The sequence below is a fragment of the Silene latifolia genome, chromosome Y (genome assembly GCF_048544455.1).
Source record: "Silene latifolia isolate original U9 population chromosome Y, ASM4854445v1, whole genome shotgun sequence".
NCBI classification, from domain to species: domain Eukaryota; kingdom Viridiplantae; phylum Streptophyta; class Magnoliopsida; order Caryophyllales; family Caryophyllaceae; genus Silene; species Silene latifolia.
Window position 1 is genome coordinate 167,547,450 of NC_133538.1, and position 25,040 is coordinate 167,572,489.

The 25,040-nt window shown below is 42.4% G+C and overlaps 1 protein-coding gene across 1 annotated transcript; it reads left to right on the forward strand.

Annotated features, from left to right (window-relative positions):
• Positions 1–794: 794 nt before the first annotated feature.
• LOC141633856 (SKP1-like protein 1B) lies at positions 795–3,016 on the forward strand. The gene is made up of 2 exons (XM_074446233.1): positions 795–1,231; positions 2,577–3,016. The coding sequence occupies exons 1-2, from the start codon at positions 887–889 to the stop codon at positions 2,748–2,750; spliced, it is 519 nt and encodes a 172-aa protein (XP_074302334.1). The 5' UTR covers positions 795–886; the 3' UTR covers positions 2,751–3,016.
• Positions 3,017–25,040: the final 22,024 nt, after the last annotated feature.

Sequence of the window (25,040 nt, forward strand, 5' to 3'; positions counted from 1 at the left end):
CCAACCGTTCCTTTTATTCGATGGATTGTTGACCACAAATCCTACCTAGCTTGCACGTCTATTCTCTGATGGTTTTCACCATCTGCTTTGCTTCTTCTGTATTCTGAGGTCCATTTGGATGATTCGAAACTCCGTTGTGTTTGACGCCTACTGTAGACTCGACGCTAATTCTTCGTATGGCGGACTCATTGCTTGCCTCACATTTACACATACCTACACTACGACCGTGACACCTCAGCCTGTATCTCCGACTTCCATGCCAGGTAATGTTTGTGCTACCCCCTTGATAGACATCTCCTACTACATTAATGTGTGCAGGACATCTTGTCACGACTGCTATGCGGTTTCTTCTTCGGACTCTGTCACTGGCGCGACTGAAATCATCTATGTTCGCGCTTCCTCTCCGTTTGCGACTACCTCCAGAGCATTGCTCCATACTATGCAGAGGGCATGCGCACGAATTATCCTTCTACCACCTTTTGGGTGACACCAAGAAAACTATCTTCTGTTCTAGTTACCAATAAGCTAGTACCAATCATTATGCAGAACTCTCTACGAGAAATTCGCAGACTATCTCGCTTATACCGTAATTGGTCCGTTAGCCTTGCTACTGGCCAACTTACTTGTTTTACTTGCTTTGTAATATTTGTTGGAAAAAAAAAAAATCTACAACTACTTTCCTACTTACCAATATTACCTACCATCAATCAGAAACCGACACGTTCCCCACAAACAATTATTCCTCAACATAACCAGTACCGCAACACCGCATCGCACCCCCTATAAATACTCCCTCAAACCCTTAATCCTCAACCCACAATCAATTCTCTCCAACTATTTCCCCAAAATCACCCTTCTCTCTCCTAGGTTTCAAAACACACCAACAATGACAACAGATCGAAAAATAACCCTAAAAAGCTCCGACGGAGAAACCTTCGATGTCGATGAAATTGTAGCTATGGAGTCTCAGACGATTAAGCACATGGTTGAAGATGATTGTGCTGATAATGTTATTCCTCTTCCTAATGTTACCAGTACTATCCTCGCCAAGGTTATTGAGTACTGTAAGAAGCATGTAGATTCGGCTTCGAGTAATTCTGCTGATACTACTGCTACCGGTGCCACCGCTACCTGTACCGCCACCGGTACTGCTGCTGTTGATGAGGATCTTAAAGCTTGGGATGTTGAGTTCGTTAAAGTTGATCAGTCGACTCTCTTCGATCTTATCCTTGTATGTTTCATCGATTCTTTCTGTTTTTTCGAATCGTTTTGTTTATTGATTGAGAATTTAGGTGTTATATGCGTAGATTAGTAATTTCGTTTTTGTTGACTTGAATTTTAGTTGATAATATGAAATTAGGCTGTGGATTAGAAGGATACGAGTGAAATTGGAGGAGTTTTGACTTACTTTACTAAGTTAGGGTTTGCTTTTGATTCTAGTAAGAGATTTCTTCGTTGTCGATTTGTTTTTGTTTGTCTTGACTGTTTATTGATTGTAAATTGAGGCGTTGTATGTAGAGATTAGTAGTTTCGTGGTTGTTGGAGTTGTGAAATTTTGGTTGATATTATGAAATTATGTCGTGGATTAGAAGGATAAGAGTGAAATTGGAGGAGTACGTGATTGCCAATTGAGGCGTTAGATGCGCGGATTACTAGTTTTCGTTGTTGTTGAGTTACGAATTCTTGAGTGAGTTGGTTGGTTAGGGTTTTCTTTCGATTCTTCTGTGTTTCCAGGTTTGTCTTGTTGATTATCTTGTTCAACAGCTTCGCTAATTACGTGTTAGGGAGTATATTTGAAACACTAACTTATAATTAGTTGTTTGATTGTGTCTATGATTATTACGAAACTGAACTTAAGAGGTAAGGAAGAGCTATGGGAGTGAATTTGTGTGATTATCCGGTTGCTACGGATGTGTTGAGGGTTTTTCACCTTAGATCGTAGATATATGGGGTTTGTTTGTTTTGAACCTTTTTACATGGCTTATTAAGCAGTTATGGAGTGGAGTATTTCTTTGTTATAGGGCATTTGTTTGAGTTATATAGTGTAGTAATGACACAATGAGATGAAGGAGTTTCACTGTTGCCTGATTTTGTTACGCACTTACGCTCCCTACCTACAAGTAGCCATTGAAATTATATGGCTAGTTTGTGGCGTTAACGTGAGCCAGTGTATTTTTATGGCCATTTGTCCCCCTCCCAAATAAATGGCCTTTTCACTTAGAACTTTTATTGTCGTTTTTTTTGTGATTGTGGTATATTAGATCCTTCTATCATGTATTTTATTACTGCATTACTAATGCTTTTGATTTACTGCATTACTAATGCTTTTGAACTTAAGTTTTCTACCTTTTCTGGATAAGTTATCGAACATTCGAACCTAAACGCCAATATTCCGACGGTTAAACAAATATTGCTTCTTATGCACAGGAGTGCTTTTAATAAACAGTCCATGTTTCCTTTTGTCATGTAACTCCGTAAATGTGTGCCAGCTGCTGAGAGCTCTGATTATGTTTTCTCTTGAGAATTATTGTCTGTGGATTTTGCTCTTTTATTTGACTGAGTTTTGTGACTTACAGGCTGCCAACTACCTGAACATCAAGAGCTTGCTGGATTTGACATGCCAAACTGTTGCTGACATGATCAAAGGAAAGACACCTGAGGAGATAAGGAAGACTTTCAACATAAAAAACGACTTCACGCCAGAAGAGGAAGAGGAGGTCCGCAGGGAGAACCAGTGGGCCTTCGAATGATTGCTTGGCTTAATTAATTAATCATTGTGGAAATGTGTAATCAGACAATTCGATTATCATTTTCGCGGTGTTTCATTTATCTTTGTTTAATAAGAATTAAGAGTATGTTAATGGTGGTACAAGGTGGCGATGTAAATTAACAGTGGTTTTCAAGGGAGGTTGCTGTTCATAGGTGGGCATCATCCCTCATTTCCGTGCCTGTAAGTGGTAATTTTGTCATAATTATGGTACTTGACGTCTATTACATTTTCGCGGTGTTTCATTTATCCTTTTTGTTTGATAATTGATGTACTGTGTTATATTATGTCGTGCAAATTCAGAGTGCAGCTGAACTGCTGAAGTCTAATTTCAGAAGTGGCAGCTTTGATATCGTGTAATTTGAATCATTATTCACCTCGCAATAACATACACTGAATTAAACAATTATTGTGTTCTCAATTTGGTTTGCTTTTCGGCTAATATTCATTAGGTTAGGAAACCACCAATATTACAAGGGTTTAGAGATGGGAAACTACCCAGAATAACAAGTAGCAGAGTGCCGGAGGTAAAAACACATGATGCGATTAAAGATGAAACCAGCTACAGTTTGGCAAAAGCCAAAAGGGAAACCAACTACAGTTAGGCAAAAGGTTTAGATAACATAGAAAAAAGGCAGCGTGGTTGGACGTGAAAGTGGCTTATTAAGAATTACCCATAAATTTAACAAAAAAGAATCAACAAGACAATGATATCTTGTTTCCTTGTATTACTTTGTAACAACTAACTTACAAGTTGGTCCATCATTGGATCAGTTGTATTTTCGCTACAAAACTAAATAATTGCTAAAACAAGTGCTCGGAGAGGGAGGTCATCCTCTTTATTAAAAGAACAACCACAGTGCTGAGTTGTCAGCCTGTGGTTGAAAGTTCATTTTTTATATTTTTTAAATGTGTCCCCACCCACATAACACGTTCTATGTTAGTCTTTTATTTATGGAAAAATCGTGTACAGAAATCAATGTCACAAGGTCTGATATTGTCCATTCATTAACTTCAAAAAAATAATTATTACTATTATTATTAACTTTGATTAAAATATACGAGTAAAAAATAACAAAATCAACTACTAATACAATACAATCTAGAAATTTATTATTTATTAAACTAAAAAAAAAAAAAACACAAATACATATGATCTCATAAAATAATTATAAATTGCTTACAATTACTAACATGAACTCAAAGGTCTCAAACTTCAATTAAAATAAAAAAAAATCCAATTATATTTAGAAATTTATAAATACATATATAACAATACGATAAGTGATTTACAAATACCGTATGGCATTATAAATAAAATAAAAAATTAACAAATTAATATAGAAACAATTACTGATATACCCATAGTTTATTTTTTTTTAAAGGAAAAGTAGACGCAAGAGACAAAAATTTGACTAAAAAACAACTCACTTAGAACCAATCTAAACATGCAATTACCAGATCTCAAACTTTTGAACTCAACTCCATCAATACAAAGTTGCTACTTTTCTAAAACAAACTTTCATATAGTTTTTCCACAACAATAAAGAACCAAATCTCAAAATATTGAGATCAAGGATTGCGATTTTTATTTCTTTTTTGAAAATGAGGAAGAGCTGGACGATTGAGAAAAGGTTTGTGTCGAAATTGATTGAGAATTTTTAGGGTTGCGTTTTAATTATTTTTGAAAATGAGGATTTGAGAAAATATAGGAGCAAATGAGAGAGAATGATGAAGGGGAAGTGGCGGAGTAACTTTAGGGTTAGCATTAATTCTTTATGATAATGATAGTGATAATATGATCAATAAGTTTAAACCCGTATATGAAATTAAAATTTCTATATGAAACTGGGATGAATATGACAGTATATGAGTGGGCCGCGTGGCTTATGGTTTTATGGGTTTACTATGAAATTCGTTTGTTAATAAGCGTCTTTTAAAACGGATATCACCGTCTTAAAATAAAACGAGTTAAATAATCTAGCACTTATATGGTTAAGACAAGTTATTTGATCCCTTTTAGGCTTAAGACAGATAGTTCCGTCTTAAATGAGATTTTGTGTTCATTTAAACCCCGTCGCTCGAATTAAATTCATCAGCTACGTGGTATTTTTTACATAATTTTTTATTAAAATGGGTATATCCGTCTCAAGTTTAAGATGGGCTAAGTACTATGAATACCGGCCTACATCAAAAGCAGAATGCTTAAGGAAAGACAATATATTCATCTTATATGCTCAAGTGAGGCTATATTTGACTGTAAGACTATAAGTGTATTTTTGTATAGCTATTACTTTATATGGAGAAAAGTTTGGGTTGGTAAAAATAATTAATGGAGTAATTGTTTGTGATAGTATGACTATATTTTTAACAAGGGTTTTTCTAACGTGTATCCTAAGGGCATACATTAATAACCCTGTTCCGGGTGTAATTCCAGAGCAGATGTTTGATACCACTCGTAGCTAGTAGAATGATGTCCTTGCTGGAATCCTTCCTGCGGTCTCCTGAAACGATGAACAAACTGAGGGCTCGGCTTTGGCCGAGCGTACTCACTCCGACGCTCAAGTCAGTAAACTTAGAGAGGTAAGTTGTTGTTACTTGGCTAAGAGTGTATTGTAGAGAGATAAGGAAGATATTACCAGATGAATAGTGGTTATTAGGTCAATTTCTGGATCCTTTCCTCAATGAAGGTTGAGGAGTATTTATAGGCATTCACCTTTTGTCACGTAGTGGCCAGGTGGCCACGTGACAAAAGGTGAAAAGACCGTTGTACCCTCGGCCGATGGACCTGTGGCAGGCTCGCCGAGGGTCTTGGATATGAGTACGCGGATTTGGGTCTCGGCTGGCTAGTTGTCTGGCCGGGACCCAGGTGACAGGCCGATGGGATGCATCGGCTAGACTGTCTAAGTCGTTGACTTTGCTGTGGATACCCTTGACCTTGCTCAATATTGTTGACTTGGTCAGCGGTGCAGAATATGCCCCATCAATTTGCCCCCAGCGTAGTCTATGCCGTGGCATGGGCTCCGGTGTATGTTGAGCGTATATTCTGCGCAAGTATTTTGCAAAAATTTCTGCGCCGGCCTCTTCTGGTGCATCGGCTTGATCATTCGTAGGTCTACCATATCCCCCCTCCACATGGATGCGTAAAGGGTATCCGATGTGGGAAAGAATGATGATGCCGCGAGACCGGTAAGCCGAGAGTGCTTATTTATTTCGATTGTCCCCGGCCGGTGCTTCATGGCTTGGTCGATCATGTGGCCACGGAGAGCGGTGCCTAGGAATTCCAGGTGGGAGATGAACAGGAGAAGAGATGTGAATGGGCGTGTTGAATACGCTTGGTAATCGTAGCATTGATTGACGTTCAACCGTTGCAACGATTGACGTTCCATGGTTGCATGTCCGACACGTGTCGCTTCCGATTGGTTGACGGTTCATGGGCCGTGCCCTGATTGGTCCTTCTTCATGGGCTTTCTCCTATAAATAGGGCAGTTATTCCGTGATTTTGGCCACTACTTTCATTTCCTCAAATTTTTCGAAAATTTTCTCCCAAAATCTTCATTTCTCCAAATTTTCAAGGACTTTCTTTTCTGCAAATCTTCGGTCTTCGATCCGGCGAGCGTGTTTCTTCAAGGTAATCAAACAAATTCTTTTTATCTTGCTAGTAGTTTGTTGTGGAAATGTCTCCTGCTGATGCTGGACCTAGCAAACCCGCGTCGGGGGGTCCTAGGTCTCCTTCTCCTGAAGTTGATCCTCAAATTCTTGAGGAATGGGAGGACTCTGATTCTTATGGCGATTTTGGTGATGATTTCGGTGATGAAGTGAAAAGGCCTCGTCGTAACGAAGGGAGGCAGTACGTCATGGATCACGGCAACGCCTGTAAGGTCCTTCTTGACCGTGCCTGGACTCATAAGCTCGCCAGTTGTTCAGGCGAGAAATTTTTCGAGGGCCATTTTTTCTTCGGTAGGGGATACGAAATTGTTATCCCTGAGGAGGGTCAGGCCGTCTGTTGTCCTCCACCGGGCCATACCGGCGTATATATGCAGCATCTGGAGTTTGGGCTCCGGTTTCCGTTGAATGAGTACGTTGTGGCCATTATTAGAGCCATGAACGTTGCTGTCGCACAGCTGCACCCGCTGGCTATGAGGACCATAATCGGCTTTGTCTGGCTCTGTCTCTTCAAGGGACAGGCCCCAACGGTGAATTTATTCCGCCGGCTTCACCATCTCAAACCATTTTCTGGCCGCGTCGGATGGTATAGTGTGGAGATGGAGCCGGGTTATGTCTCTGTCAACAAGCTTCCTTCTTGCAAGGACTGGCAAGGCCGGTGGGTGTACGTTAAGGTGCTTGGGATGACTATCCGCCGCCACTGCTTTTTCCAAAGACCGAGTTAACTTGCGGTGTGAAACTCAAAGCGAAGCACGATAGATGGGTTTCTCGGAAGAAACTCAAAATGGATGTCGCCCGCGTCCATCTCCAAGGGGATGAGAAGGCGGCAATGAGGCTCTTTGAGGTGGACAAGAGTGGGGTACCGAAAAAATGGATTCCCCCGACGCAGATCATCCTTCAGGATGAGCCGCTCTGCCACGTTGGCCTCATACCGGCCCTAGCACAGGGTGAGTGGGGTCGGTGTGAGGCCCATCGCCGCTCTTAATGCTCTTGCTCCTCGGATTTCGGTTTATTTTTCCTACTTAACTCTTGCTTTGTTTCTTTCGCAGACCACTTTGGAAGGTACTTGTCTGAGGATCTTCTTCGTAGAATGGGGCTGCACAAAGATGGGACCGTTGATAACTTGCATCCGAAGGCTCCATTACGACCGTAGGAAGTCGGTGAGTGACCTTATGGAACAACGGTGAAGGGCTTGAGCGTGGAGGAGGCTCGAGCGAGGGTCGTTAGTGGTGTAGTGCGTCGGACGCGAAAAACGCCATTGACCCCGATTCCATCTCCTACTCCCCCAACGAAGGTGGAGATTGTTGATATTCCTTCCGAGGGGACTCGATGCGGAGGGATCTCCTCTCATCCGTAAGAGGAAGAAAACGACCTCTCTCTCACGGCGAGGAGGTGCCTTCTTCGGCCAAGAAGGCCAGGCGGGGTACCTATCTATCCCGTGGCTCAAATCTAGCCAGGTCATTAGGTACCTATCGATATGCCGATACATGCCGATACTAATGCTTCTATTAAATTTTGTAGGTCAGCCGCAGCCGGCTTCTGCTCTCGTTGGGCAGCAGGTGAAGGGGACCTCTGCGCAGGTTGGTGATCAAGGCGCCACCGTCAACCCTTCATCCCAGAAGGCTTCCGTCTCCCATCCGCAGGTTGGTGGACAAATTGTTACCACCGTCCCTTCATCCCAGAAGGCTTCCGTCTCCCAGCTTATAGAGGAAGGCACGAAGCTAATTAGGGAGCTGGCAAGGTGGCACGTGGCCACCGGTGCTCGTCTTAAGGAGCAGGAGAAGGCCGTGGCTCGCGCCGTTCATGAGCGTGACGTCACTAAGCGGTGGTCGTGTCGGCAAAGCCGGATCTCCTCAATGAGCGGACGCTTAGGGGAGATCTTTGAGAAGGCGCTCTTGGGCGAGAGAAAAGCCAGGGAGGACGCTGAAAGGGAGGTCCTTGCCGAGAGAGCCAAGGCCGAGGCATGCGGCCGAAGGCTGCGAAGGCCGCCGGAGAAGGTTCGGGCGTGCCGACCTCTATCTCCGGCAGAGGGATGAATCCGGGGACCTTTTTAAGGCCCGGCGGGCGATTCGGGGCAAAGAGGCCGTCATCAAGCAGAAGGAGGAGGACATTGAGATGCTCCAAACCGTCATGCTCCCTAATCTGTGCGCCGACCCGGGATCCGGCCGAGGGAGCCGCCGGGAAGTGATCGAGGAGCTTTTTCCTCTTGAAGATTCCTTTCCGTGGGACGGATATAACGAGTCGCTTGATGATAAGCTTGCGGCTAAGGAGAAAACCATGGTGGAGAAGGCCCGGGAGGCGGTGAGGGCGAAGATTGAGAAGGAGGTGCCGCGGAGAAGGTCGCTCTTCTTTGAGAAGGCTAAGGCGGCCCATGAGGAAGCCGACGAGAATGAGGGCGGTGATGAAGCCGAGGCCGAAGCCGAGGCCGCTAAGGAAGCCGCTGGGTTGCCCATCGAAGAGGGTGCGGCTACCGCTCGGGTGGTGAGCAATGACAGGCATAGGGAGGCGGGTCGCCCGTGTCTCGATAGCTTGCTCCTCACTAACACCGCGGGTTGCTGATGAGAACAAGTTTACAGCAGATCTGTTTCAGCCATCTTTTCGGGGGTCAATTGTCAAGCTCCTTCCTTCTGCCATCTTTTGGCGCTTCAAATGACTTAAATTGTAGTTTTTGCTTTTCTTTCCTTGTATTTGGTACAACTTTGATAGGTTGTGTTTTGGCTTATCCCAATGGGGACGGCCGTCGTCTGTATTCTTCTCTCAACTCTTTTAACAAAGTTTATCCTTTTGGCCTTTGGCTTGGCCGAGGCGTTGATCAACCACCTTTGTTTGTCCTTTTGCGTTATTAATTGAGTGCCTTTGTTTTTACCTTTGGTATGGCCGAGGCGGTTTGAATGCATATCTCAACTGAGTAACGTCTTTTACGTACCGTCCGATGCGTCCCCGTCGCCTTTGACCAATTGCCAAGGTAACGGGGTTATGGCTTGGCAGCAAATCTTCTAGCGTACCGGTCATTGTGTCCCCGTCGCTCTCGGCCAATTGCCAAGGTAACGGGGTTATGGCTCGGCAGCAATTCTTCTAGCGTACCGGTCATTGTGTCCCCGTCGCTCTCGGCCAATTGCCAAGGTAACGGGGTTATGGCTCGCAGCAATTCTTCTAGCGTAACGGTCATTGTGTCCCCGTCGCTCTCGGCCAATTGCCAAGGTAACGGGGTTATGGCTCGGCGGCAATTCTTCTAGCGTAACGGTCATTGTGTCCCCGTCGCTCTCGGCCAATTGCCAAGGTAACGGGGTTATGGCTCGGCAAAGAATTCTTCTAGCGTAACGGTCATTGTGTCCCCGTCGCTCTCGGCCAATTGCCAAGGTAACGGGGTTATGGCTCGGCAAAAATCTTCTAGCGTACACGGTCATTGTGTCCCCGTCGCTCTCGGCCAATTGCCAAGGTAACGGGGTTATGGCTCGGCGGCAATTCTTCTAGCGTAACGGTCATTGTGTCCCCGTCGCTCTCGGCCAATTGCCAAGGTAACGGGGTTATGGCTCGGCAGCAATTCTTCTAGCGTACCGGTCATTGTGTCCCCGTCGCTCTCGGCCAATTGCCAAGGTAACGGGGTTATGGCTCGGCAGCAATTCTTCTAGCGTACCGGTCATTGTGTCCCCGTCGCTCTCGGCCAATTGCCAAGGTAACGGGGTTATGGCTCGGCAGCAATTCTTCTAGCGTACGGTCATTGTGTCCCCGTCGCTCTCGGCCAATTGCCAAGGTAACGGGGTTATGGCTCGGCAGCAATTCTTCTAGCGTACCGGTCATTGTGTCCCCGTCGCTCTCGGCCAATTGCCAAGGTAACGGGGTTATGGCTCGGCAGCAATTCTTCTAGCGTACCGGTCATTGTGTCCCCGTCGCTCTCGGCCAATTGCCAAGGTAACGGGGTTATGGCTCGGCAGCAATTCTTCTAGTGCACGGTCATTGTGTCCCCGTCGCTCTCGGCCAATTGCCAAGGTAACGGGGTTATGGCTCGGCAGCAATTCTTCTAGCGTACCGGTCATTGTGTCCCCGTCGCTCTCGGCCAATTGCCAAGGTAACGGGGTTATGGCTCGGCAGCAATTCTTCTCTTTGGGGTGTCCACATTGGGTTTGGACAACTATGGAGGGGACAAGCACTTGGATGAAAAACTTGGTTGTTTCCTTATTTAAGATCACACGTTGGGGTGTCCACATTGGGTTTGGACACCTCCGCCGCTACACAAAGTACTTTCTCAAGTTGTCGGTGTTCCAATGGCTCATCAAAGGCACACCCTCCATGTCTGTCAGCCGGTATGTACCCGGCCTCATTTCTTCGACCACCTTGTAGGGACCCTCCCAGTTGGCCGTCAATTTACCGTGAATGTTTCCTTTGTTGGTGGCGGCCGATTTTCTTAGGACTAGGTCTCCTACTTTTAAGTCCCTTTTGTGGACTCTTCGGTTGTAGGCTCTTCTCATACGGTTTTGGTATACTGCTAAGTTGAGGCGTGCTGTATCCCGGCTTTCTTCGACCAGATCTAGGGAGGCTTTAAGGCCTTCCTCATTTTCGACCGGGTTAAAGGTAGCCGTTCTGAATGTCGGCACCGTCGCTTCGATTGGTAGGACTGCTTCGGATCCATAGACTAAGTGGAAAGGGGAGTACCCCGTTGCTTCTTTCTCCGTGGTCCGTAGGGACCACAGGACGCCGGGTAGTTCATCGACCCACCTTCCTTTAAGGTCTTCCACTGTCTTCTTCAAACCGTTGAGGATCGTTTTATTGGCTGCCTCCGCCTGTCCGTTGCTCTGTGGGTGGCAGACGGAGGAGTATGCAAACTTGATGCCAAGCTCTTCTAACCAGTTCATTATTAGGTCACTCCAAAACTCCCGGCCGTGGTCAAATACCATGACTTGGGGTAATCCGAAACGGGTTATAACATTTTCCCAGATCACCTTTCGACGGCCGCCGTGGTCTTCGCCGTGCACGCTACGACTTCAACCCATTTGGTGAAGTAATCAACGGCGACGATCAAGAACTTCCTTCCTCCGGAGGCCGTTGGAAATGGCCCTAGCATGTCCATCCCCCACTGTGCGAAGGGGAGGGGGCTAAGCACCGGTTGTAGGTCTTGGGAAGGAGCGTGAATCACCGGGGCATGCATCGCGGTTTGCGCACTACGGGTCTTCGTTCTGGAGTCATGAAGCATGGTGGGCCAGAAGTAGCCGGCTCGGAGAGCTTTGTGGGCTAGCGTTCTTGCCCCCATGTGGTGTCCGCATATGCCCTCGTGAATCTCTGTCAGTATTAGCTCTGCGTCGGTTGGATCGACACATTTCAAGAGTGGTCTTATTACGGACCTTCTGTATAGTTCTCCTTCGAACACCAAGTACCTTGCGGCGATTCTTTTTATCTTGGCCGAGAGATTGCGGTCCTCCGGTAACTCACTTGTAACTTTGTACTTCATTATCGGAGTCATCCACGTTGTCTCGGCCTCTACGTTGCCCATTATGTCGACGTCCTCGGTGATACTCTTCGTATTCCTGATGTCTACCAGCACGGTTCGGCTGATGTTCTTGATGGTTGAGCTGGCAAGTTTGGAGAGAGCGTCGGCCCGGTTGTTCTCGGACCTGGGGATGCACTGAATTTTGAAGAACTTCAATTTTGCTGTGTCGTCTTTTACCCTTTCCAGGTATCTTACCATCCCATCGTCTCGCGCCTCGAACTCTCCTCTGATTTGGTTGGTAACCAACAGTGAGTCTGTCTTTAACACGATGTGTTCTGCTCCGGCTTCTCTCCTCGTAGCGGGAAGGACTCCTCCTTCGACTCGGGCTTCTTCTCCGGCTCTCCTGAGTCGGGCTTCGCTGGTTCCCCCGGGGTGTGCCTCGTCGGTTTTGCGGCGGCGATGTCCTCTCCCGAGTGCGAGAAGGACTTACGTTTACCACGACCACTTTGGGCTCCTCCGGTGTCTTGGTAGGGTCTGCTTCTCCCAGTGCTCCGTTCAGGTTTCTTGGAGTCACGTTCTGGGCTCTGGTCTCCTGGACGGCTTCCGCCGCTCGTGTCGGCGTGCCTATGTGAGTTGGTGTACTCCCAATTAGGTCCAGGAGTGTCTTCAGTTTTGCTACGTCAACCACCTGTCCCATGATGGTGACCTGGTTGGCGGGCGGCGGCGTGTCCGGTATTATCGGCATTCCGAATTCCGGTTGGACTACTACGCCGGTGGAGGGTTGTACTACTCCAGAATGGTGAAATGTATCATCTTGGTAGAATGTGGCTTCGTCGGTTGCGACTATCTCTTGTTGTTTCGACATCTTAGCTTTTTGGGTGGGTTTTTTGTGTTTTTGTTTTTGTTGTTTGGGAATGAATGTGACTAGCTTCTAGTGTCCTCTTTCCCCACAGACGGCGCCAATTGTTCCGGGTGTAATTCCAGAGCAGATGTTTGATACCACTCGTAGCTAGTAGAATGATGTCCTTCTTGGAATCCTTCCTGCGGTCTCTGAAACGATGAACAAGCGAGGCTCGGCTTTGGCCGAGCGTACTCACTCCGACGCTCAAGTCAGTAAACTTAGAGAGGTAAGTTGTTGTTACTTGGCTAAGAGTGTATTGTAGAGAGATAAGGAAGATATTACCAGATGAATAGTGGTTATTAGGTCAATTTCTGGATCCTTTCCTCAATGAAGGTTGAGGAGTATTTATAGGCATTCACCTTTTGTCACGTAGTGGCCAGGTGGCCACGTGACAAAAGGTGAAAAGACCGTTGTACCCTCGGCCGATGGACCTGTGGCAGGCTCGCCGAGGGTCTTGGATATGAGTACGCGGATTTGGGTCTCGGTGCTAGTTGTCTGGCGGGGACCCAGTGACAGCCGATGGGATGCATCGGCTAGACTGTCTAAGTCGTTGACTTTGCTGTGGATACCCTTGACCTTGCTCAATATTGTTGACTTGGTCAGCGGTGCAGAATATGCCCCATCAAACCCATATATGGTAATATTTACAATATATTCTCATCAAATATGGTAAAAATGAGAATATACTTGAGTATCTCATTTGAATATGTTGTAAATATTACCATATATGTGTTATTAATGTATATCCTAAGGGCACACGTTAGAAAAACCCTTTTAACAAAGCTCATATTTAACATTAAAAAAAAAGCATGGTAAATATGAGTCATTATTTATACAATATTAACAATAATTCATATAATTTTTTTAACACATAGGTGATAGTATGACTTACATTTTAATGAGATTTATGAACTCTTTAATATTATTGTTTAGCGGTTAGTTATAATAGACTTCCTCCTTCTCAGTCAATAATTTGCATTTGCGTAATTTTTCCTCACAAGAGAAAGCAAATGTAAATTATTCACTAGGACATAAGTAGTATATTAATAATTTCACAGGGTTGAATATTAAACAAAATGACTAAATCAATTTAAAAGTGCACGGGTCAATTTTCATTTTACTCCGTCTACTAAGTAAAAATATGTACTAAATGAAAATCGGGAAAAAAAAAAATCATTTTAGATATACATGGGTAAAAAATTATGGGAAAAAATAATCATTTTTAGATATATACGGGTCAAAAATTTCATTTTATCATGTGAACGAGTTTAATTAAATGAAAAATGGGTGTAACAATTTGTGATTTCACTAAGTCCATTTAATTTTCGTTTGAATAATTTTGTTTCATGTTATATAAGTGGATTTATTTGAAGACGCATTGAGTAACAAAACCGAGTAGAAACTCAAATTTAGCTAACTAGAAAGCGGATTTTACTATAATTAATCTTAATATTGTCATTTATACAAATTGCAACCAAAATTTAAATTCAAAGCTAAAATCTTTTTTATATGTACGAGTATTTCATTGGCTAATATTGTCATTTATACAAATAAGATCGACCAATCTCGCGGATTGTGCAACGGCACTCGACTGATAGTGACAGATTTGGGATCACGTGTGATTAGAGCAACAGTTTTATCGGGTAGTCATAAGGGCGATAAAGTGCATATTGCCCGTATTACACTTACTCCATCTGGTTCGAGTAAGTTCCCGGTACAGTTTGACAGAAGACAATTCCCGGTTGCGGTGTATTTTGCAATGACAATAAATAAGAGCCAAGGACAGTCACTAGCACATGTTGGGTTTTATCTTCCAAGGTCGGTGTTTACGCACGATCAGCTCTATGTCGATATTTCAAGAGTCACAAGCAAAAAGGGATTGAAGATTCTGATTTGCGATAATGATAAACGCGTGTCCAATAGAACAAATAACGTAGTGTATAAAGAAGTTTTTGAGAAGTTATAATTCAATTAACTTATGACTGTACCCCGTAACAGCTTTTTGTTGTACTTATTTCTTTCCAATTTGTCTACTTTTGTTAAGCCTTATAATTTTGAGACCTCTTTTTTTCTGTATTTCTAGAATTCCGAAATTAATACTACCATGAAAGAGCATCCCCTATTAACAACCCTATTTCTCAACCCCAAACGACAATCCCGTACAATTTGCACGGGCATAAAACTAGTTCTCTAGGAACCAACACACGAAGTCTAGAAAAAGCACAATTCGAATTGAGTATAAATGAAATGCGAGTCTAAGCTATAAAAAGAACAGCACAAAATTTAGCACTTTATTAGAGGTGTAAGTTTGAGGGGGTAAAGGGAACAGTAATACAACCCTTTTGCCAAGATGTGCTCTTCACAGCCCTTTCGCAAAGACATGCTCTTCATAGTTCTTTCGCGAAGACGCGGCTTTCACAGCATCACACATTGCCAGTTTGCCACCACTGTTAGTGTTTGCCCAATGGCCAATCCCACTGGTACAGTCCTGATAGTAATGTTTTGTGTCGGTCTAAGAGGGTGATTTTATCACCCTCGTGTCTTTTAATATGGGTCTTTTAGTATGCTTTTCCTAGCATTTGGCAATTGGGTATGATATGGTAACTTGTGCACTTTAACTCGGTTGGACACTCGATCTTAATGCATGGAACCCGAGAAGCAATAGAGCACCTTTCAAAGCTCAAGACAAGGCACAAGAAGCTCACTTGTAACCCGATAACCAGTTGGGAGAAGTAGGAACGAAGATTAGAGAGAATGAAGGCATTTGAAGAGGTCTAGCTCTTGGGAATTAGGAGTCCAAAAATGTGAGCCTGAGCGCAGCCTGCGCAGGTGCGCAGGCAAGAACAGTTCTTGCGCAGGCTGCGCAGCCTGCGCACCTCTGCTATACGGGTTTTCTAATCTCCTTTTTGGGCTTCTTAATGGGGGATCTTTCTAGGTTTTCGTGAAGCCATATAAAACCCTGAGAGTTTGAAGACCAAAGAACATTCACCTACCATCCTATCATCCCATATAATCTCATTTTGAGGGTTTTAATCTTGTAATAATTTAGAAGACTATTTTCCATTCAAGTTGTAATCTTTCTTTGTTTTGGGGTTTTATGAAGACTATGGAAGGCTAAATCCTTCCCTACTTGGTGTAATCCATTGCAAGCTTTCATCTTTATCATTGTATTGACTCCTTAATCTCTACTCTTTCATTTATTTCAATTTCTAAGTTTTAATGACATGATGAATGTTTTGTTGTGAGAAGTAATTACCCTTGCCTCTTTAATGTTCATCTATTGCTTGTTTATTGCAAAGTTCCTTGCTTTTGTGATAACTTGTTGAAGCATCTCATGATTATTGATATCTTGGTTTAAAGTATCAACCTTTGTGAGTAGAAATTGTTTATATCATTGGGTTTGTTGGTTTAAACATATCTTTGTGATATCCCATTTACTTTCCTCTTGGTTTGCTCTTCATGCTCTTAGTTACAATTCCTACATGGTTTAATGTTAGAATTTGTAGTCTAAGTAGGATTATCATTGTTGGCTTAGATAGTGGTAATCACTTGCTTGAGGATTGTTGTTGGGTAAATGAAATTGGAGAGAAAAGAGTCTTGCTTTGAGAAAAGTTGGAACTTGTAGGATTACACCAAGTTCTCACCTCTTATAATTGTTACTTGCATACCAAGTGTTTGTTACCTTGTCTCATAGGAAAAATCATATCTCCTTGATTTTGTTACTTGTTTTCTCCATGACAATTCTCCATATATGTCTCTCTATTGTTGTTCATTGTAATACCCATAGTTTGTGCATAGTCTTGTGCTTTGTCCATCTTAATTAATCTAAATTCAAGTTTTTAGTTTTAATTCCCTTCTCTTGGGTTTGACCCTTACTTTCCTTTACTACTATTCTTAATTTCATAGTGTAGAGTTGAGTTTGGTTTATAAATTGTTAATTTGATAGGTTAATTCTAGCTTTTTACGACACCTAGTATTACGTTATCAAATTTTGGCGCCGTTGCCGGGGAGGGGCAACATAGCTAAAGGCTTGATTGTTAAATTGCATGTTAGTTATTTCTCTTCTCTTTGTTTTGATAAGTAAGTGGAAGTTCTAACTTGTGTGTGAAGTGCGAAGGTTTATGTTTAGTTCTCCACAACACGGTGAATCAACCCCCGTGGAAGAGGACGCTTTTGGAGCATATTCGTGGTTATTTACTAATCCTTGGTACCAAAGAGCACAAAGAGAACATCGAGTAGAAGAAGCACCTTTAGAAGAACCTATTGAAGTAAATCCGATTGAAGTAGAGTATCCCCCTATGGCGAATGACACGAGAACCATCCGGGAGATACGAGCAAGGAATTATGATGAGCAACCCTTGTGTATCACCTATCCTCCTTTAGGAGCCAATGCAAATTTCGAACTCAAAGGCTTCTTTATCCATAACTTGCCTAAGTTCCAAGGCCATGCGGGGAATGACCCAAACTGTCACCTTTCGGAATTTCACATGATGTGTGAAGGTGCCATTCCGAATGGGGTGCCGGAGGATCAATTCAAACTACGGGCCTTCCCATTTTCTTTGTTGGATTCGGCCAAAGATTGGCTCTTTTATCTTGCTCCGGGATCTATAAGAACTTGGAAGGAAATGAAGGCGGCTTTTCTAGAGAAGTACTACCCCGATGCACGTCACAACCGTGCTAAGAAGGCCATTACTACCATAGAACAAGACCTCAATGGTGAAACCATGTATGAGTATTGGGAGAGGTTTAAAAAGTTGGTGGCTCAATGCCCATACCACGGGTTGAGCGATGATGATCTTCTTGTGAACTTCTATGAAGGGTTAGGCCAAGATGATCAAAGAATGGTCAATTCCGCTACCGGAGGAGGGTTGGAGAATTTTTCCATAGTGGATGCCAAGGAAATTATTGAGAGACTTGCCTCTACTACGAGGAATTATGGAAGAACTCAAAAGGGAACAAGGAATACTTCTTCAATGGGAACCTCTTCCTCATCTACTCAAAACCTTGAGCAAAGTGTGAATGATTTGACTCACTTAGTGAAGAATATGATAGTGAACAATCCAAACAAGGATGGGGGAAAAGGGAATCAAGTGGATTGCAACTATTGTCAAGGTCCTCACTTGGAGGAAAATTGCCCCATCATGATTGAAGAAGGAATTGGAGTGTAGAATGTAAGTGCAATGGGGTATGGGAATTACAATGCTAGGAATCCTTCCGGAGGAGGATACTACAATTATGACCCTAGTGGAAATACTTACAATGTTGGGAGTAGGGACAATGCTCGACTTGGTTGGGATGGTGACACCTCAAAGAGCTTTGTGAATGGTCAATTCAACCACTTGAGGGACCAAAATTCCCGATAAAGTCAAGGTTCAAATTCTCAAGGAAATAGGAATGAGAATTTCAATCAAGAAGGAAAAAGGAATGGGAATTTCAACAACCAAGGTAGAAACCAAAACCAAGGTCAATCATCCCAATTTGGCAATCAAGGTAACAACAACAATTCTCAAAAGGAACCAAGTGTTCAAGACTTGCTTAAGAACATTTTACAAGAGCAAGTCAAAACGAACAAGAGGTTTGACAAAATAGATGCCGACAAGAGTGTTAGTGATGCCAAAGTTGCCAACCTTGAAGTCCAACTTGGCCAAATTGCCCAAGAACTTGCCAAGAGAAATCAAAGGAATTCCACTTCTATCCCCTCCACTACATTTCCTCCTAGAGAGAATGCTAGTGCTATGACATTGAGGAAGGGGAGAACTTTAGAATTCCCTCCGAAGAAGAAGAGAAGGGGCAAGTCACAAGAAAGGGTTATTGAGGTTGAAGAGCAAATTGAATAAGAGCTTGTGGTTGAACAAGAGAAATGATCATCTTTAAAAGCTAATGAGGAAAAAGAAAGGAGTCCTTTGAGCATTGACAAAGGAAAGGAAGGAAGCACCAACACAAAGGATCAACTCAAAGATATTGAAAAATAATATGAACCGGAGGTACCATTTCCAAGTGCCCTCACAAGTCCCAAGAAGTTTGATAAAGACTCCGATCTTTATGAAACTTTTAGGAAATGTGAGGTCAACATCCCTCTTTTTACTATCATTAACACCGTTCCTAGGTATGCAAAGATTCCTCAAAGAACTTTGCACCCCTAAACGGAAGCCAAGGAAAGGAGTTGAAAGAGTCACGGTTAGTAGGCATGTCTCGGCAATCTTCAAACAAAATCTTCCCAAAAAGTGCGATGATTCGGGCATGCTAACTATACCGTGCTCAATTGGAGGCAAAGCTTTTGCTAGAGCTATGCTAGACTCGGGGTCCTCTATTAATGTCATGCCTTATTCCATTTATGAGACCTTAGAATTGCCTCCCTTGTCTAGGACCAATGTTGTGATCCAATTGGCGGATCGTTCTACAATTCACCCTAAAGGTCTTGTAGAAGATGTGTTGGTAGAGGTTGATAAATTCATTTTCCCGGCCGATTTTTATGTTTTGGACATGGAACCGGACTCCAAGGCTACATCCCTTTTGCTAGGGAGGCCTTTCATGAGAACCTCCAAAACCAAACTTGACACGTATGATGGAACTTTGACCATGGAATTTGAAGGGAAAGTTTTGAAATACAATGTGTATGAGACGATGAAAAATACCGATGATTTGAGTTGTTGCTACTTTCTTGATAAAATTGAACATTTGGCAAATCGAGTTTACCAAATTAGTCATAGGGACCCACTTGAGGTGGCCCTCACTAACAATGTCGAGAAGGAAGGGTTGCGGTTTTTGTTGTCTCATGATGTGCAGGAAAATATAGAGGCATTGGAAAAGAAAGAACTACTAGAAGAATCAAAGGAATAAAAAGAAATGAAAGAAATTGAGGAAGAAATGTCGAGCACAGCGCGACTGCGAAGCCAATCTTGCACTGCGCAATCTCGCGCAGAGACCCCAGTATGCGCCTGCACAATTCCCAGCTCACCCAAGTCATGTTTTTCTTCCTATATATTCTTTTAACCAACCATCCAACTTCCTTCCCTTAGAGGCCTCCCTTGAAAGACCACTTCCATCCATCATTAAATCACCCACCCCCAATCTAAAACCACTCCCCGACCACTTGAAGTACGTCTTTCTTGGGGCAAACAACACTTTACCCCTCATAATTTCAAACCAACTTAAGGGTGATCAAGAAAGGAGATTGGTGGATGTTTTGCACAAGTACAAGGAAGCTTTTGGGTGGAGCATTGCGGATCTAAAAGGGATAAGCCCAAGCGTTTGCATGCACAAGATCCGTTTGGAAGGGGAAGCAAAGCCGGTTCAGCAACCACAAAGAAGATTGAACCCACCAATGATGGAGGTGGTGAAGGAAGAGATCATCAAACTACTTCAAATGGGAATCATCTACCCCATTAGTGATTCTCAATGGGTAAGTCCCACTCAATGTGTGCCTAAAAAGGGTGGTGTGACGGTAATCGAGGGCAAAGAAGGAGCTTTGATCCCCACCCGGATTCAAACCGGGTGGAGAGTTTGCATCGATTATCGCCGCCTAAATGCCGTGACTTTCAAAGATCATTTTCCTCTACCCTTTCTAGACCAAATGCTAGAGAGCTTAGGGGGGGAAGGAATTCTATTGTTTCTTGGACGGATATTCCGGATACTTTCAAATTCCCATACGTCCGGAGGATAAATCCAAGACAACATTCACATGCCCTTTCGGAACATATTCATACCGAAGGATGCCCTTCGGTTTATGTAATGCTCCGGGTACATTTCAACGTTGCATGGTGAGTCTTTTCTTGGATCTTGTAGAAAGAGTCTTAGAGGTCTTCATGGACGACTTCACCGTCCATGGAGATAGTTTTGAAGCTTGTTTGGACCACCTAACTATGGTCCTATCACGATGCACGGAGTCACACCTTGTGTTGAATTCCGAAAAATGTCACTTTATGGTTAAAAGCGGCATCGTGTTAGGTCACATAGTCTCAAAGAGAGGGATTGAGGTGGATATGGCTAAGGTTGAAGTGATAAAAACCTTGCCATATCCTACTAATACTCGGGAGATAAGGTCGTTCCTAGGACACGCGGGCTTCTACCGTCGATTTATTAAGGACTTTTCCAAGATTGCTTACCCCTTGTGCAAGCTTTTGCACAAGGATGTAGAGTTTGTTTTTGATGATGCTTGTAGGTTGGCATTCGATAATTTGAAGGAAAAGCTTGTAACGGCCCCGATAATTCAATCTCCAAAATGGGACCTCCCGTTTTAAATCATGACCGATGCTAGTGATTATGCCCTTGGCGCGGTTTTAGGCCAAAGGGACGGGAAGATTGCTCATGTGATACAATATGCTTATTCACTCTTGAATGATGCTCAACGGAACTACACCGTCACGGAAAAAGAATTTTTGGCGGTGGTGTATGCCATTGAAAAGTTCCGGGCTTATCTCTTGGGTGCCAAGGTCATCATCTATACCGATCACAAGTCTATAAGGCAACTTGTAGACAAGAAGGACACCAAAGCAATGTTGGAGCTTGTGTCCTCCACAAATTAGTGTGATAACATTTGTAAATCTCTTACAGGTTCACAAGGGTATACTTCGTATATTTAATCAGTTGATTAACGTTTACCTAATAACGGTTGGCTTGCTAGAAAGTTTGACGTTATTATCATACAGATGGCGGTGATTAACTGGTCCCTAAAGGTCACACCTATAAGATGTGTTTGAGAAATGTGGTTATAGAAATATAATCACATTGATGCCCAAAATGACTAAAAAGTTAGTCAATGTGTTGATGAGATAATTATTTAATAAAATTAAATAATATTAAGTTAAGACGAATTAACTGTCAATTCGTAAATTAAATATAATAAGTTATATTTAGTTAAATATATTTAATGTTAGCTTGGAGGAATTAATCTGTTAATTCGTAATTAAATATAATCAGTTATGTTTAATATCAACAAGATGAATGTGTCATAGTGGTAATAGTGAGGGTACACAAACCAAGAGGTCATGGGTTCGATCCTCACTAGATGACAATTCAATATATTTTATATATTTCTGGAAAGACCAAAAATAAGGAGAATAATCTCCTTATTTCGGTCAGTTTGGCCGAAATTAGGAAATACTTTTCTTTCCTAATTGACTCCAAAATTTCGGTCTGTATAAAAAGAAAAGGTAGAGAATTATTTATACCCTAATGCTTTTTCTTGACCTTGCCTCCTCTCTCTCATCAGAAAAACACAAAAACAACTAAATTTTACAGAAAATTTTAGATCGATTTCTAGCATAATCAAAGGGCATATCTGATCGTCTTGGGTGCAACTAATAGGCGAATATCAATTTTGATATTGTTCTTAGGCCAATTTTGCTAGGACCAAAGGTTAATTCTAAATCCTTTATACTTTTTTTATGACCTTTAATCATCATTGTTAAATCGTTATAATCCTTCTAAATTAAGGGAAGTATACAGATAATTTCCCACAAGCAAGGCTAATGACATGGGTGCTTTTGTTGAGAGAGTTTGACATCGAGATCAAGGACAAGCAAGGGAGTGCTATTGTGGTAGCCGACCATTTGAGTAGGCTTCACATCAATGAGGATCTCGTGAAGACCATGGGCGTAGTTGACGGTAGCTTACCACATGAATCTCTATATTCCATGAAGGCCGTTGAGCCTTGGTATGCCAACCTTGTCAATTACATGGTAACCAAGAAGTTTCCCACCTCACTCTCATCGAGTCAAAGAAATAAGATCAAGTCCGATTCTAGATTCTATATATGGGATGACCCATATCTATGAAAAATGTGTCAAGATCAAGTCTCCGACGTTGTGTACCGGATGTAGAAATCCCATCCATCCTCAAACATTGCCATGAGTACGCTTGTGGGGGTCACTTTGGGCCTCATAGAACGGCACGTAAGATCCTTGAGTGTGGGTTCTATTGGCCCAAGTTGTTTAAAGATGCTCACGTTTTCGTCAATACTTGTGACAAATGCCAACGGGTTGGCAACATCTCACGACGAAACGAAATGCCCCAACAACCGATGCTTTATTTGGAGGTTTTTGATGTGTGGGGGATATACTTCATGGGTCCATTCCTCAAGTCGGATGGGTATTTCTATATCCTTTTAGCGGTGGACTACGTTTCAAAATGGGTCGAGGCTATACCAACTAGAAATGATGACGCAAGGACGGTCTCAAGCTTTGTTCACAACAATATCTTATCAAGGTTAGGCTATCCTAGGGCGTTGATAAGTGACCGGGGGACTCATTTTTGCAATAGGATTTTGGAGGGATTGTTAAAGAGGTACGGGGTCGTGCACAAAGTCTCCACCACCTACCACCCACAAACCAATGGGCAAGCGGAAGTATCCAATCGGGAGATCAAGAATATCTTACAAAAAACAGTGAACCCGGATAGGAAAGATTGGAGTCAAAGGTTGAATGACGCTCTTTGGGCGTACCGCACCGCTTACAAGACACCAATTGGTATGTCCCCGTACCGACTCATTTATGGGAAGGCATGTCATCTTCCTTTGGAAGTGGAGCATAGAGCCTATTGGGCCATCAAATCCTTCAACCAAAGCATAGATGATGCGGGCCTCCATCGGAAGCTTCAACTTCAAGAAATTGAAGAAATCCGTCTTGACTCTTATGATAATGCCGCCATATACAAAGAGAAAGCTAGAATATGGCATGATCGAATGATAAGTCGGTGGGTTTTCAAAGAAGGCACCAAGGTTCTTGTTTTCCAAAACCGGTTAAAGTTGTTCTCCGGGAAGCTAAGATCAAGATGGGTTGGACCATTCATTGTGAGCAAAGTCCACCCTCATGGAGCGGTCGAAGTTGAGAACCCGAGCACGGGAAAGACAATTAAGGTGAATGGGCAACGGCTTAAAGAGTATCATGAAGGCATCCTATTCATTAAAAGAACAACCACAGAGCCTAGGTGTCGCTCTGTGGTTAAAAGTCAAAATGTCAAAGATCAATTATTTAATGCCAAATTATTAAACCCACGTTCTCCATAAACAATTTATTTCTTTGATGTTTCATTTGTTTGATAAAGTTCTACGGAGTATGTCATTGCTCTATAAATTCATTATTAAACTTGATACAATATGGAGCAATACAAAAAATTGAAGAATTTATAATTACATAATTTCATAATGACAATTAAACTTGATATGATAGAACCGAGATCTGTTCATGCAGTCAAACCCGCATTCTAATTTACAATAACATACATTTATTTCTGATTAATTGCATAATCAGAAATGAGTAAAAAAAAATGAATATAGAATAAAATCAAAATATAAATACTGGACTCATACTACAAAAAAAATTACGATTGTACAAAAATACCAAAGTTTAGATAGTATAAATACAGAATTCTTTTGGAATGGATGTTAAATAATAGAAATACAAAATTATAATTATAATCGTAAAATTAAGTCTGCAACCTAAATCTCAAAGATCAATTTTTTACATAAACAAATTAATTTAGCCCCTAAACCATGAGGAGAAGAAACATATTGCAAGTAAATATTAAATTTATATGAGTCATAAAATCAAATTTTTACATAAAGCAATTAATTTAGCCCCTTTATAAAATTAATTACTAAAAAACTCGGTTCAAAAAAATGATACTATCAAAACTAATAAATCAAACCTTATATATTGATGAGATATTCATCACATACATACATACAAAATGTTCCATTAAGGATGATTTTAATTCGACAATCCTTAAATTTAGTTTGAAATGGGATTGAAAGGGTTAGGTCAAGTGATGAGTTTCTCAAATGAAAGGGTTGAATCGGGAGAAAGAGGAGATACTGTGTGAGGCGGCTTGAGATTGTGGGAATGACTGAAATACTGAATGAGGTCTGTCAAGATTTGTACAATAATTTACACTACATTAATGGGTAAGTTATTTCGGCCCATTTTCTACATAAATTAATTGGACTAACCCATATACCACGATATACGGTCTAGCATATGGACACGATTATTTGATAAGAAAGAGTAATTCTACCGTCCTCCCAGAGGACGGTACTCCTTACACATAAGTCATTATAATATTCCACTTGGGTGGATTGTGTTTGTGTGTGAGGAGTACCGTCCTCCGGGAGAACGGTAGAATTTTTGGATAAGAAATAGTGTTCTCTCTGTACCGATCTGGAATCGATCAAATGCGGGCCGGCCCGTTTGGCCCGCTCTAATAGAGGGCTTGGTCATAAAAAAAATATTAAAGTGATGGTAACAGACAACAAAATAGGCCCGTTACAATTAATGGGCGGGTAT